This window comes from Hemiscyllium ocellatum, chromosome 22, assembly GCF_020745735.1.
Source record: "Hemiscyllium ocellatum isolate sHemOce1 chromosome 22, sHemOce1.pat.X.cur, whole genome shotgun sequence".
NCBI lineage: Eukaryota > Metazoa > Chordata > Chondrichthyes > Orectolobiformes > Hemiscylliidae > Hemiscyllium > Hemiscyllium ocellatum.
Window position 1 is genome coordinate 46,103,101 of NC_083422.1, and position 13,197 is coordinate 46,116,297.

At 43.0% G+C, this 13,197-nt stretch overlaps 1 protein-coding gene across 3 annotated transcripts in view; it reads right to left on the bottom strand.

Moving 5' to 3' along the window:
* rrp12 (ribosomal RNA processing 12 homolog) overlaps positions 1-12,656 on the bottom strand; it is a 51,585-nt gene extending 38,929 nt beyond the window's left edge. Inside the window, exons 1-9 of one of the 3 annotated variants that reach the window (XM_060842143.1) lie at positions 12,461-12,656; positions 10,649-10,881; positions 10,363-10,446; positions 8,661-8,737; positions 3,462-3,567; positions 3,221-3,337; positions 2,021-2,159; positions 1,704-1,831; positions 400-498 (exon numbers count right to left, since the gene is read on the bottom strand). In XM_060842143.1, coding sequence (XP_060698126.1) covers positions 400-498; positions 1,704-1,831; positions 2,021-2,159; positions 3,221-3,337; positions 3,462-3,567; positions 8,661-8,737; positions 10,363-10,446; positions 10,649-10,881; positions 12,461-12,599 — 1,122 coding nt within the window. In that variant the 5' untranslated portion in view covers positions 12,600-12,656. Of the gene's footprint in view, positions 1-399; positions 499-1,703; positions 1,832-2,020; positions 2,160-3,220; positions 3,338-3,461; positions 3,568-8,660; positions 8,738-10,362; positions 10,447-10,648; positions 10,882-12,456 lie in introns of all 3 variants that reach the window. The other 2 variants (XM_060842144.1, XM_060842146.1) reach the window with 2 other exon arrangements.
* Positions 12,657-13,197: the final 541 nt, after the last annotated feature.

Here is a 13,197-nt window from a genome sequence, read left to right on the forward strand (position 1 = left end):
ACAGCATTTACAAAATACTCTTCACAAACTGCAAAGACCTATTAATTAACACCCCAACCTCAAATCACTCATAATCCCAAGACTAACACCCTCTGAGCACACACGGCCCAATCCACATAGGTCACCTGCATACGAACACACACACACAACTCCATATTCAAGCATGGTCACCGAGTTTCCTCCTCGCAGTCAGTCGCACCCCTACCTGCTCTGACTGGGATCACCTGAAAATCTTTCCACTATCCACAGTCACTTGTAAGCCTCCCAGGGCCACCCAAACCATTCCTGCCCCCTGTCAGTGTCACCTCAACCTTCCACCCCACCAGAATTACCCGTAGCCATCTTGTCCCCTTCCAGGATTGCCCATGCATCCATCCCACTGCTGAGGTCTAGACTCACAGTTATGATCTGAGCATTGAGTTCTCCTGTCAGGACCGTTGAGTTTGGTTTGGCAACAAAGAGTCCGTGAAATGCTTGCATCGCACAAGCCGTCACCATCTGTGAGAGAGACAGGATAACGCAGGAGTTCACACTGAGGGTTTCAGAGTGTGAGGCAGCAACAGTCTCCAATACAGTGCCATGAGCTCTCTGGAAACAGTGTCTAGAATGACTAAGAAAAGTAAGAAACAAAGTAGGCTGGGGTGCAAAATCCTGAGAATACAATTGGTCCAAGATTTTGCAATCAATTCATCTGCAACATGTTGGCAAAAGGTGATGTTTATGAAGGTTACAGATTCTTGGATTGGTAAAATGCAAGATCTTTCTCCCAACAACTTTCATAAAGCTTTGTCAAGCAAGTCCCTGCTGTGTGGAGAAACAATAGACCTGTTAGCTCGACATCGACAGGAGTGAAAATGCCAGAATCTATTTGAATGAACATGATTACAGGATATTGAAAATAATTATCCAATTGGATAGAATCAACATTGATTAACAAATGAAAAATCAAGGCTGTCAAATTCAATGGAGTTTTTTTTTGAGAAGACTATTAGCAACACCAATAAGGAACCAGCTGATGTGGTGTACTCAGATTTTCACAAGGGTTTTAAAAATGTTCTATGTAGGAGGTTAGTAAACAAAATTAAGTCACATGGGACTGAGGATGATGTACTGGCATGTTATGTGGAGTTGGTTAACAGGCATAAAACAGATCAGGCTCTGATTTGTGTGGTATTGCAAGGATCAACAGCTTTGGCCCCTGTTGTTCACAATCTATATTAATGAACTATGAGGGCCAATAATTATGATGATAGATTGGAGGAGCTGCAGGTCACCTCCTCAGATCAGAGGAGGTAAAGAGGAAATCTTACCGTTTCAAAATTATGGAAAATGTAGTTACAGCAAATTAAAGAATTTTTTTCCAAAATCTAAAGAATTGATGACCAGCAATTACAGACTAAAGATGACTAGCAAAAGAATCAGATTTGCTGAGCGCATTGGACTATCTGAGAGTACGGTGGACATAGGTTGAATAGTTGCCTTTAAAGGTGAATTGAACCAATATTGAAGAAACAATAATTGTTAGGATGTGGGGAAAGAACAGGGGAATGGGACTGATTTGATTGCTCTTTGAAAGAGTCAGTGTAAATTTGATAGGCAGAATGGTCTTGTTGCTGCATCAATTCTGGCCTATCATTATAGTTATACCCTGTCCAGCAAAGGAAACAATTTGTAGGTTCATGAATCTTAATAGTGAGACTTACCACATGACTGAGAGTCATGACTCTGAGCAGAGTCTCACAGCATGACTTTACACAGCTGACAGGGAAACAAGGGAGCACATCCTTCAGCAAACCTAACACATGTAGTGGTGTTGTACCGTGATCACCACCTATAAGAAACAAATATAATTATCAAGAAAGTGAGCATTATTACTGAGCAGACCACAATCCAACCAGCTTCTTCCTGACTTCCTAACTCCACCCAACAAGCATACAGCCTCCCTACTCCCAATCTAGGTTCCTCAGCAGAAAACTCCAACCCACATTCCAGAGACCTTCCATATGTTGTCACCACAAACCTCCAGACTCCTCAATTTCCTTTATGCAGAATCTGGCTGTCGATTGTGCAGCTGGATGATGGGGTGGAGCCAAGTCTCCAAACATGAAGTCACTTCCCTTGAGTATAGAGCAGATGCTGCGTTGCGCTTCTTTCCGGACCTGGGACAGTGAAAGGCAGAGGGGGCAAACAATCAGCAATAAATAGAGTAGCATTTCAAATTTATGGCAAGCAGCGATACCAATAGCCTGCAAAAGGACACAGAGATTAGCAGAATGGGTATAGAACTGGCAGATGAAATTTCATTCAAAGATTATGTGATGACGACTTTTGGCAGAAGGGATAGGGAGAAGCATTAAAGACACAGCGGCGCTGCTCAGAAGTGTGTGCAGGAACAGGCCAACCTGGGGTTGCATGGGAATCCACTTTTATAGATCGCAAGACTAATTAAGAGAATAATTAGCAAAGATATGGGTTCTCAGAATCCATTGACAAATTGAGTACAAAGGCAGGTGGTTATCCTAACCATTTCAACAGCACTGGTTAAGTCCCAAACAGAGTTGTGCACACCCAGTTCTGGCCATTACGCTTTAGGACGTGAGGACTCGTAAGATGGTACAGAGGAGATTCACCAGAATGGTTCAGAGGTGAGAAATCTTAGCTCCAAGATTAGCTTGAAAGGGCTGTTGTTTTTCTCTTTTAAGCAAAGAAAGTTGAGGGATGATTTGATGGAGGTTTGCAAGATCACAAGAGTTTAGGAAACTGTTCACATTAGCCAATGGTACTATTGCCACCAGTCGTGAGTCCAGGACCAAGAGGCAGAGTCTACAAATTAGAGCCAGAACTTTCAGGTGTGAGATTAACAAACACATATATGTACAAAGGATGATCGAGGTTTGAAACTCTCCTCCACAACTGGCAATTGATGCCAATCTACTGTTAATTTTAAAAACAAGACTGACTTGACTTTTGTTAACTGTTCTGTTTGACCAACACACAATCCCCATTCAGTTCTTGCTCGTTAACCCACATTTAACAGTCTGTGTGGCACCAGTATCATCAAACTGGCAGAGCTCATCACTGAGCCGGACCTCTCCGCTTACATTTGTCTCTATTGTGTTTTGTGCAGTCTGGTGACAGTGCAACCTGGTCCAGATGAATTATGAACACCCCATCAGCCAAGTCATTTTATCACTCCCCAGCTTCAATGCGATTGGCGTACCTTTGGTTTGACATGTACAGTGAAACTGAGGACACCATGGTAAACTTGAAGAGTTGACGGGAAGCTCCACACAGTCAAATCCTGCCTGCGTAACAGTGTAGAGAGGCAGGCGAGAATCTGACGGACAAGAAAATCAGACTAAATCACAATGAAAACTTAACATTTTCATCCATCAGGCAAACATCATAGGGATGAATGGGACCATTTTAATTAAAATGCTCAAAAAAAAAATCACACCCACCCATCGCAGACCTGCCGTAGATCCTGAGTTCACTTGAGCAGATAAAAGATTCATAAAAACTTTTGCCGTGTCTGAGAACTTCTTTATCAGGACAGGACCAGGAACACTGCAATCAATAAGCAGAATAATTATGCCAGTGAATTCAAGAAACATGGTTACATCACAAGCAGATAAGGAATAGGACTAACACTAGGCCATTCAGTTTCTCAAACCTGTTCTTCCACTCATTAAAGATCATGGCTGGTCAACCACAATTTTATTATCTAGTTGTAGCTCCTTATTTCTTCCTTCCTTTGATATCCAAATCCACAGATCTATCCTGATTATAAGAGGATATGTCACATAGATCTCTGCATGGGAAAGAATTCCAAAGATTCACACCTCTCCAAGTGAAGTGTTTCTCCTCCTAACCAACCATATGCTTATACTGAGACACTCTTTATGAGTGACAGTTTCTCATCACCTACTCTATCAAACCCTTTATTACAGAAGAGTTCCAGACTTCCATCATCCTAGGTGTAGAAGTGTTTCCTAATATCACCCCAACATCATCAGAAGTTTCTCTCCATCAATCCCATCTGTTTCCCTTAACAGCTTGAAAACAGATCAAGTCACCCCTTAATCGTGCAAATTCCAGAGAATAGAATCCTTGTGTAATCTCACGTTTTATCTGAATCTTTGGAGTCCAGATATAATTCTTGTAAATCTAATCCCCTTCATGGTCAATATATCCTTCTAACACTGATGCTCTTTGTGGTCCTAGGTGTGTCTAACCAGACCTTATAAAGGTAAATCACATCTTCTAACCTCTTGTACTCGAGTTTCAATGACAAGGTTCTACAACTCCGGTTGCTGCATAAAACTGCATGATATAGGAAATAACATGTAACCATGAGGAGACAATTGGTTAGCTTACAGGAAATAACATTTCAGGTTTTCAAATTGTAACAAGTGGTGTGTCACAGGGATCTGATGAGGCATAATTTTTAACAACTTATATCACTGACCTTGATGAAACTGTATGTACAGTTGATAAATTTGCTTAAAATACAAAGATAGGGAGTAAAGTAAATTGTAAAGAGGGTATAAGTCTGCAAATGTTAGGGACAGGTTAAGCAAGTGAGCAGAACATTGCGAGTATAATTTGTGTAAATATGAACTTGTTCACTCTGGCAAGAAGAAGAAAAATATATTGTTTACACTGAGAATTCTAAAGGACAGAAAGATTTGAATGCCCTTGCAAATGAATCATCACAAAGCTAACTCACAGTAGACCAAGTGATGAAGAAGCAAATGGAGCATGGGTGTTTGTTGCAACGGTAATAAGAATATAAAAGTAGACATGTTTTACTACAGTTATACAGGATGTTGGCGAGATCACATGTGGAGTACTGCATACAGCTTTGATCTCCTCATGTAAGGATACAAATGTATTAGAAGCAGTTCAAAGAAGATTCACTTGACGGATATCTGGGATCAAGAGGAAAGACTGGACAGGCTGGGCCTGTATCCCTTGGCATTTAGAAGAATGGAAGGTAACCTTATCGAAGCACATAAAATTCTGAGGGATACTGAAAGGATGTCTCCCATTATGAAAAATACTAGAACTAGGAGACATGTTTAAAAATAGTAAGTCTTCCATTTAAGTTGGAGACGAGGAAGAAGTTTTTACTCTGAGGGTCAACTTTCTACTGCAGAGAGTTGTGGAGGTGGGGATCATCGAATATTTTTAACACTGTGGTAAATAGATTTATAACCAACAAGGGAGTCTAATGTCATCAGCAGCAGGCAGGAAGGAATCTAAAGTTGAGGCCACAATCAGCTATATTCTTGTTGAAAGGGTAATGTGTATATTTCTAAATTCCAGGGTTATTGGTCCATCCTACTGAACGTCTTCACTTTCTTTCCCAGGAATCAATCCAGTGAAGCTTTCTTACACTTTAAGGTTGTTTTATTCTTCCTTAGCTTCAGAGACCCACAGTAGTGTAAAATATTTCATATGTGGAGTAACCAAAGTAACTGCATCAAGAATATCTTAATGTTATACTCCAAACTTCTTGTAATCAAGGACAGCATACCATTTGACTCCGTAATCACTTGTTGTATCTACATTTTAAGTTTGTCTTTCTTGTTTGTACTTACTGGACTCTCAGTATTTAAAAAAATATTGACTTTCTATTCTTCTCACCAAAGTGAATAAAAACATTTCCCAAAGTAAATGCCACCCTTCACCCTCTTCTTCACTCAATCAATTTGTATCCGTTTGCAGACCATGCCCTCTTCAGAGTTTATATTCTCACGCAGTTCTGTATCATCAGAAAACTTGACCACATTAAACAGGGTCCATTCATTCAAGTGATGAATATAGACTGTAATAAATGGATGCCCTCACTCTAATCCGATTAGCACTCCACACATTACAGCCTGCCAATCTGAAAATGATTCCAATTTTCCATTCTCTGTTTTCTGTTCTTTAACCATTCTCTATCCATATTAATAAATTTCTCCCAATGACATGCACTTGTACAACTTTTTGTGTGGCACCGTATTGAATGCCTTTTACATGTATGCACCATATCCACTGGCTCCCCCTTATTTCTTCAGCCAGTTATCTCCTCAAAAACCTGAGACTCTCAGAGTGGTTACAACAGAGGCCATTCAGCTTGTCAAGTCTGCTCTCTGCCTGAACAAAACAGACTGCCCCACGGCCCAGTCTTTAATCTACAGTCTTGCAAATATGCTGTCATCAGATAATAATTCAATTCTTTTTGAAAGCCATGATTAAATCTGCCTCTACTACACACCAGCAAGTATACTGCACTCTTAACTACTCGCTGCTGCACAAAAGGGTTCTTCCGCCACTATTTTTGATTCTACTGCCAATAATTGGTTCATGCCCCTTCCACCAATAAGAACCATTTGTTTCTACCTACTGTGCCAAGATTTTTTCTGACTTGAAACACTACTATTAAATGTCTTCTCATGAATCTTTTCCCTACACCCTTTGGTGCCTTCACATCCTTGTCAAAATGGACACGATACTCTAGCTGAGATTGATCCAACATCCTATACTAACTTCCCTGCTTTTGTACTCTTACACCTCAATTATATCGATTAATTCACATTGTCTCTTGATCTTTTAAGCAAATAAATCACTTTACGCTTCTCTGCTTTAAATTTTATCTAACATTGATCTGATCATTCCACCAGTTAAGTTTTCTCTAATTATCAAACTTCCAGCTTGATGTTCTTCCTGAGTTTCACATCATCCAAAAAATTGCCTATCCAGGTTTATAGATCAAGAAAAGTATTACTAATAACAAGGCTTGGGAAACATCACTAGAAACCCTTTTCTAATTCAAAAAGCACAGTCCATCACCACTGTCTTCTTTCACACCATTAATTTCATATCCATGCTGCCACTGTCCCTTTTATATAACGGATTTTGTTGGTAAGCCTATTATTTGGCATTTTACAAAACTGCTTTTGAAAGTCTATGTACACCACATCAACGATGTCACCATAGTCATCTATCCGAGTGACTGTTAATTTTGTCCAGAAGTAACATTTATAAATGTTTTCTCACTAATGAAGTTTTCTCACTAATGATTGGTCTGCACTTGCTGAATTTATCTCCATGACCATTTTCAAACAAGGGGGTAACATCAGCAATCCTGTTCCTTGGCACTAATTCTTTACTTCCCTTCTTTGAGGGGGAACTGGAAGCTTATGATCAGTGCCTCTGCAAGTTTCATGCTTATTTCTCTCAGTATCCTTGAAAACATTTGAACGGATACTGATGATTTATCAATCTTAAGCATAGTCAATATTTCTATTAGTATCTCTCAATTTTTCATCCACCCAGTGTCTCAATTACTCCCTCTTTCAACACAATTTTAGCAGCGTCTTTTGCAGACTGATGCAATACACTCAATTAATACCAAAGCCATGGCCTCTACCTTCATGTGCGAGTCCAGTTTTTGGATTTTAATTGGGCCCATTCCTCCATTTACCAGCCCTTTACTGTTTATAGAAGAATTTTAGATTCACTTAGTTATGGATTCCTCTCATACTGCCTTTGCTTCTCATTCCTGCTCTGAATTTCAATATTCAGTTTGAATTTTACTAGTATCATGAATTTGACATTTATCATATGCAAACTATTGAAGATGATTTCTCTTTCATAAAACCATGACGGCTCTGCCTAACCATAACATGACTTTCTAACGGTAACATTACTTCTGGATTCCAGCACTTCCTGATCACTGAGGTCAGACTGTTTGCCCCATTGGTACAATATGAATAATGTTACACGCCACCTTCCAAACCACTCCACCTATTCCAGATTTGTGAATTTTGGAACATTACAACGGAGTCATTCTTTTTAAACTCACGCGTAGGACCTGGACATCGCTGACTGACCAGCATTGACTGCCTGTCTTGGTTGCTGTTGAGAAGGTGATGGTGAGCTGCCTTCTTGAACCGTTGCAGTTTATGTGCTGTTGGTAAACCCACAATGCTGCTAAAGATGGAATTCCAGAATTTTGAACCAGCATCATAAATCAGGATGGTAAGTGGCTTGGAAGGGAGCCTGCAAGTGGTGGTGTTCCCATATATTGCTGTCCTTTTAGATGGAAGTGATCATGGACTTGGAAGGCTGAGGTTTAAGGTGAATTTCAGCAGTGTATCCTGTAGATAGTACACAGTGCCACTATTGAGCGTCACTGATGGAGGGAGGGGATGCTTGTGGATGTGATACAAATCAAGTGGGATGCTTTCTTCTGGATGGCGTCAAGCTCCTTGAGTGTCTTTGGAGCTGCACCAATCCAGGCAAGTGGGGACTATTCTATCACACTCCTGACTTGTGCCTCATAGATGTTGGATAAACTTTAGGAAGTCAGGGAGTGAGTTACACAAGGATGTTGAAGGATTCGGTGATAGTAACATCATTGAATGACACAGGACAGTGGTTAAATTGCCTTTTCTTGAAGGTGGTTATTACCTCGCATTCGTATCATGCAAATGTTACTTATCACTTCTCAACCCAAGCCTGGAAACTGTCCAGACTTGTTTCATTTGAATATGGACTGCTTCAGTATCTGAGGAATAGTGACAGAGCTGGACATTGTGCAATCATTGCTAGACATCCCTACTTGGTCTCTTACCAATACATCAGACCTCACTAACATTTGGACTTACCGTCTCATTACCAAATTCAGCAGATAGGCAACAGCTGCAATTGATTCCTCAGATTCTACAGCTTCCAGTGTGGTCATCTGAGAAAGGGATGCGATTAGGAGTTAGTCAGGCTGGGAGTTATCACGTTCACTGCCTCCCACACAACAACCATTCGTAACAGCCGGCCTTTTATGCTCCTTAATCTTAAACCTTTTATATTAATAGTACTTCATCCAATAGTCTCTTGTAATCCACTCAAAACTCAGGAAATCAAATATATGATTAATTACAGATTTGCCCATCAGAAATACAATAAGTAATTGACTCCACAGCTGGTCTGTTATCTCAACAATCATTCACATGACAGTAAAATAAACTTTAAACATGTTGGCATTATCTAAATAAACCCTTTGCTTTACAGGTTGTATCTAAAGTGTTTAGATAATATTTGGGGCCCAGCCTGAAATGTATTCACTTATCCTCACCTGCTGATAGTCAGCACTTTCTACTAGATACCATGGAGCATGGACACAGTTCACGGGTGGATATGAGAACGTGTATAGGGAATAAGCAGGCAGGGAAAAAGTTAAGTTTTGTGAAACAAGATGTTCAGCTGAGCATGACTCAGATCAGATAAGAATTTACAGTGAACATGGGGTGCTGGAGACAAGGGTAATGGGTTAACAAGGCAGAAAAGCAGTCATTATGTAGAGCCATTTAAAAACATTGGCAGCATTCAGTATGCAAGGCCAGCTAACAAGGGGTAAAGAATCCATTGTATGAATCCAGTTAATAAGGTTAAGAACACTCTGTATAACAGGAAAGATGTGTTGCTGGAAGAGCGCAGCAGGTCAGGCAGCATCCAAGGAGGAGAATCGACGTTTTGGGCATGAGCCCTTCTTCAGGAAATGCCCGAAAGAAGAAGGGCATTTCCTGAAGAAGGGCTCATGCCTGAAAGGTCGATTCTCCTACTCCTTGGATGCTGTCTGACCTGCTGCGCTTTTCCAGCAACACATTCTCAGCTCTGATCTCCAGCATCTGCAGTCCTCACTTTCACGTATAACAGTGAAGGGCTTGGTCTCTGCTATTGATACTCGTTGATTATAATGGTTACCCAAATAATTTGTATGTTGCCTTATCCGGATACTCCTCCCTGTAAAATGACTATACAGTTTACAGAGAAACCATTGTTTAAGAGAAGACCGTGAACTCATGTCTCTGTGCACTTGGACAATCGTTCTCTCTCCCTCCAGGGCACGGAATAAAGATTTTGGGGGCGCGGGGAGCAGGATGACAGATATAATACCTCACCTCACAGATACAGTCCACAGGCCTATATATAGTATTTATAAAGCTCAACCAATCATAAACCACTGCCAACCAGATGGCGACCTCTCCCTGTTCACCAGATCACTGCCGCACTGACCAAAGACCCTGACGTTCAATGACCAGAGAGATTCCTTCTTCGTTTCTCCAAACTCACTCAGTGCAAAACAGATTTGAAATTTACAGAAAATCAACCGATCTGAAACAGACCAAGTCTCTGCAGAATAATCTGTTAAAGCAGCAGTCACACCAGACCACACACTACCCATCAACCTTGACACCTCCACCACACACTCCCCCACCCCAAGCAATCCGCCCCAATGACCCCTCACTCCCACTGCTCTCCAGACTCTCGGGAAGGTGGGAGAAGGGCAAGGAACATGGAATGAAGGCTCACCAAAGCTGCAAAATATTCTGTCTCTGTCTCATTCCCACCTTGAGATCGAATCACCTCTGTAACAGCTGCCAAAACAGCACACACCTGTAAAACAGACAGACAATTAATGAATGTAATCAGTTTGGACCATGTGTTGCTGCTAGTGGTCAACTCCCAGTATCTCTACTCGGAACAGTGAAAGCTCAAAATTCAACAACTTCATACTCACTGTTCAATGTTACCAGTGAACACCAACTTCCACAGAGCACTTTGGGTAACTGACTCTCGGAAATTATGCTACTCTCACCTCTTTGTGGGCAGCAGAGTTGGATTCCCATAAACGCTGCACTCGCTGAAAGGTCAGGTTGCTGCAATCAGACAGGCCACTGAGAAAGGTGCCAGTAGTTTCTTCTGAGGGTGCACCTTCCTCACACTTGGAAAAGGGGTCTTCTGCTGAACTCTCTCTTGGATCAAACAAAGAACTGTTGGATTGAAGGTCATTATGCAGTTTCAGCACATCCACTGTCAGATCACTCTTACCTGGAGAGAATACAAAGGGATCAGAGGTTAACAATCAACTGATCAATGTTAAACGCAGTTACAGAATCATATTCCAAAGAGAATCCCACTCAGACCCATTCCCCCCCCACACTATCCTTGTAACCCCGCATTTCAGATGACCAATCCACCTAAATTGCAAATCTTTGGACTGTGGGAGGAAACCATAGCACCCAGAGAAAACCCAGACAAGGAGAAAACGTGCAAACTCCACACAGACAGTCACCCGAGGCTGGAATCGAACCTGTGCCCATGGCGCCGTGAGGCAACAGTGCAAACCACTGAGCCACTGTGCTGACCCCCACTCTCACATCAAATCAAACAGCTCACCATCCAAAGCCTGTCTCCAACAGTATCACCACAACCCAAAGAGTTTGATTACACTGGTCCCAGACCTATCAATTTGTGTCTTACAACTCACTCAGCAAGGATGACAGCAAAACCAAGACAGGAATGAGGGTTGCAACTATAACAGAGCTAACAATCAGCACCCACTGGGGAACTGACCGTCTCTCCAACTCCTCACCCAACCCCAAGCAAAGTAACAGAATTACCACCAGTACTTCAGACAGCGAGAGAAGCCAAGCTAACTGGTACACTAAACTTCTAGAAGAAAGGGAGCTTTACTCTATCTAACCCTGGACTATAGGTAGCAAAAATAGGAAGATGGATCATTATGACAGTTTGCGAAGGGGGGAGGTTATGAGCCTTGAGTGTCCTTGTACACCAGTTTGCGAAAGTAAGCATGCAGATGCTACAAGTGGCAAAGACAGCAGATGTTACACAGGCCCTCACAGCAAGAGGATTTGGGTATAGGAGGAGGAGCGCCGCACTTGCACAGGGCTTTCCACAGTATTATGTACAGTATGTACTAATGAAGGATATTCTGACAATGGAGAGTGCAAAATTTACCAGACTGACTCCTGGGAGGCTAGGACTGATACAGAAAGACAGACTGGGTTACTTAGGAGTACATTCACTGGAGTTGGAAAAACGAGGGTGAAATCTCAGAAACCTATGAAATTCTAAAAGGACTAAACATCGGATGAATATTCCTGATGACCAAGGAGACCAGAACCAAGGATCAACCTTAAATGAAATGGGACTTAAACGAGGAAACATATCTTCACCAAGAGAGTGACACACTAACAGAATAACCTGGAGAATTCTCTGGCACAGAAAGCGACTGAGGCCAAAACATTGAATGTTTTCAGTAAGGAGTTGGACAGCATTCTTCGGGGTAAGGGTACAGGAGGGACGCTGGAATAGAGACTGAAATAAACAACAAGCCACGGTAATGTAGAGTAGGTTGAGAGGGGCCGGCTCCTGCTGCTACAGGCTGGACCTGTCCTGGGAATGTTTGATGGGGTCAATGTTGATAAACTTTCCTCTGTATCTAACCCCACGCCGGGTCCGTTCTGGATGAGAAGTGACACTGGGACAAGGGCCGGCTTAGGCCGCAGCCCCGGGATCTGGACTCAGTCACACGTTCCCCACGTGCCCCGCTCTCCAGCTGGGCCTTTAAGCCTCGGCTTTTCCAGCCGGCTGAGGCCGTACCTACCGGCCGGTTTGCTGAAGAAGCCGCCCCGCGCGGCATCCCGGAAGCGGTGGGTCTCCGGGTTGGATTCGCTGCTCTGCCCTTTCCGCCAGCGCTTCAGCTTCGGCTTCACTCCGGACCGCAGCCGCCCGCTCCGCGACATCCTCCCCGGCCCGGACCCGAGCTCCAACTGATCCACCCCGCCTTCCCCTCGGATTCGGGGGATTTCTGACACCGCCCCTTGCGGCCGGGAGCAGAACTGCGGTCACACCGCCCCTTGCGGCCGGGAGCAGAACTACAATCACACCGCCCCTTGCGGCCTGGAGCAGAACTGCAGTCACACCGCCCCTTGCGGCCTGGAGCAGAACTGCAGTCACTCTTCTCTTCCCTCCTCCCGTAAAAAATGAGGTCTGCAGATGCTGGAGATCACAGCTGAAAATGTGTTGCTGGTTAAAGCACAGCAGGTCAGGCAGCATCTCAGGAATAGGGAATTCGACGTTTCGAGCATAAGCCCTTCATCAGGAATGAGAGAGAGAGCCAAGCAGGCTAAGATAAAAGGTAGGGAGGAGGGACTTGGGGGAGGGGCGATGGAGGTGGGATAGGTGGAAGGAGGTCACGGTGAGGGTGATAGGCCGGAGTGGGGTGGGGGCGGAGAGGTCAGGAAGAGGATTGCAGGTTAGGAGGGCGGTGCTGAGTTGAGGGAACCAACTGAGACAAGGTGGGGAGAGGGAAAATGAGGAAACTGGAGAAATCTGAATTCA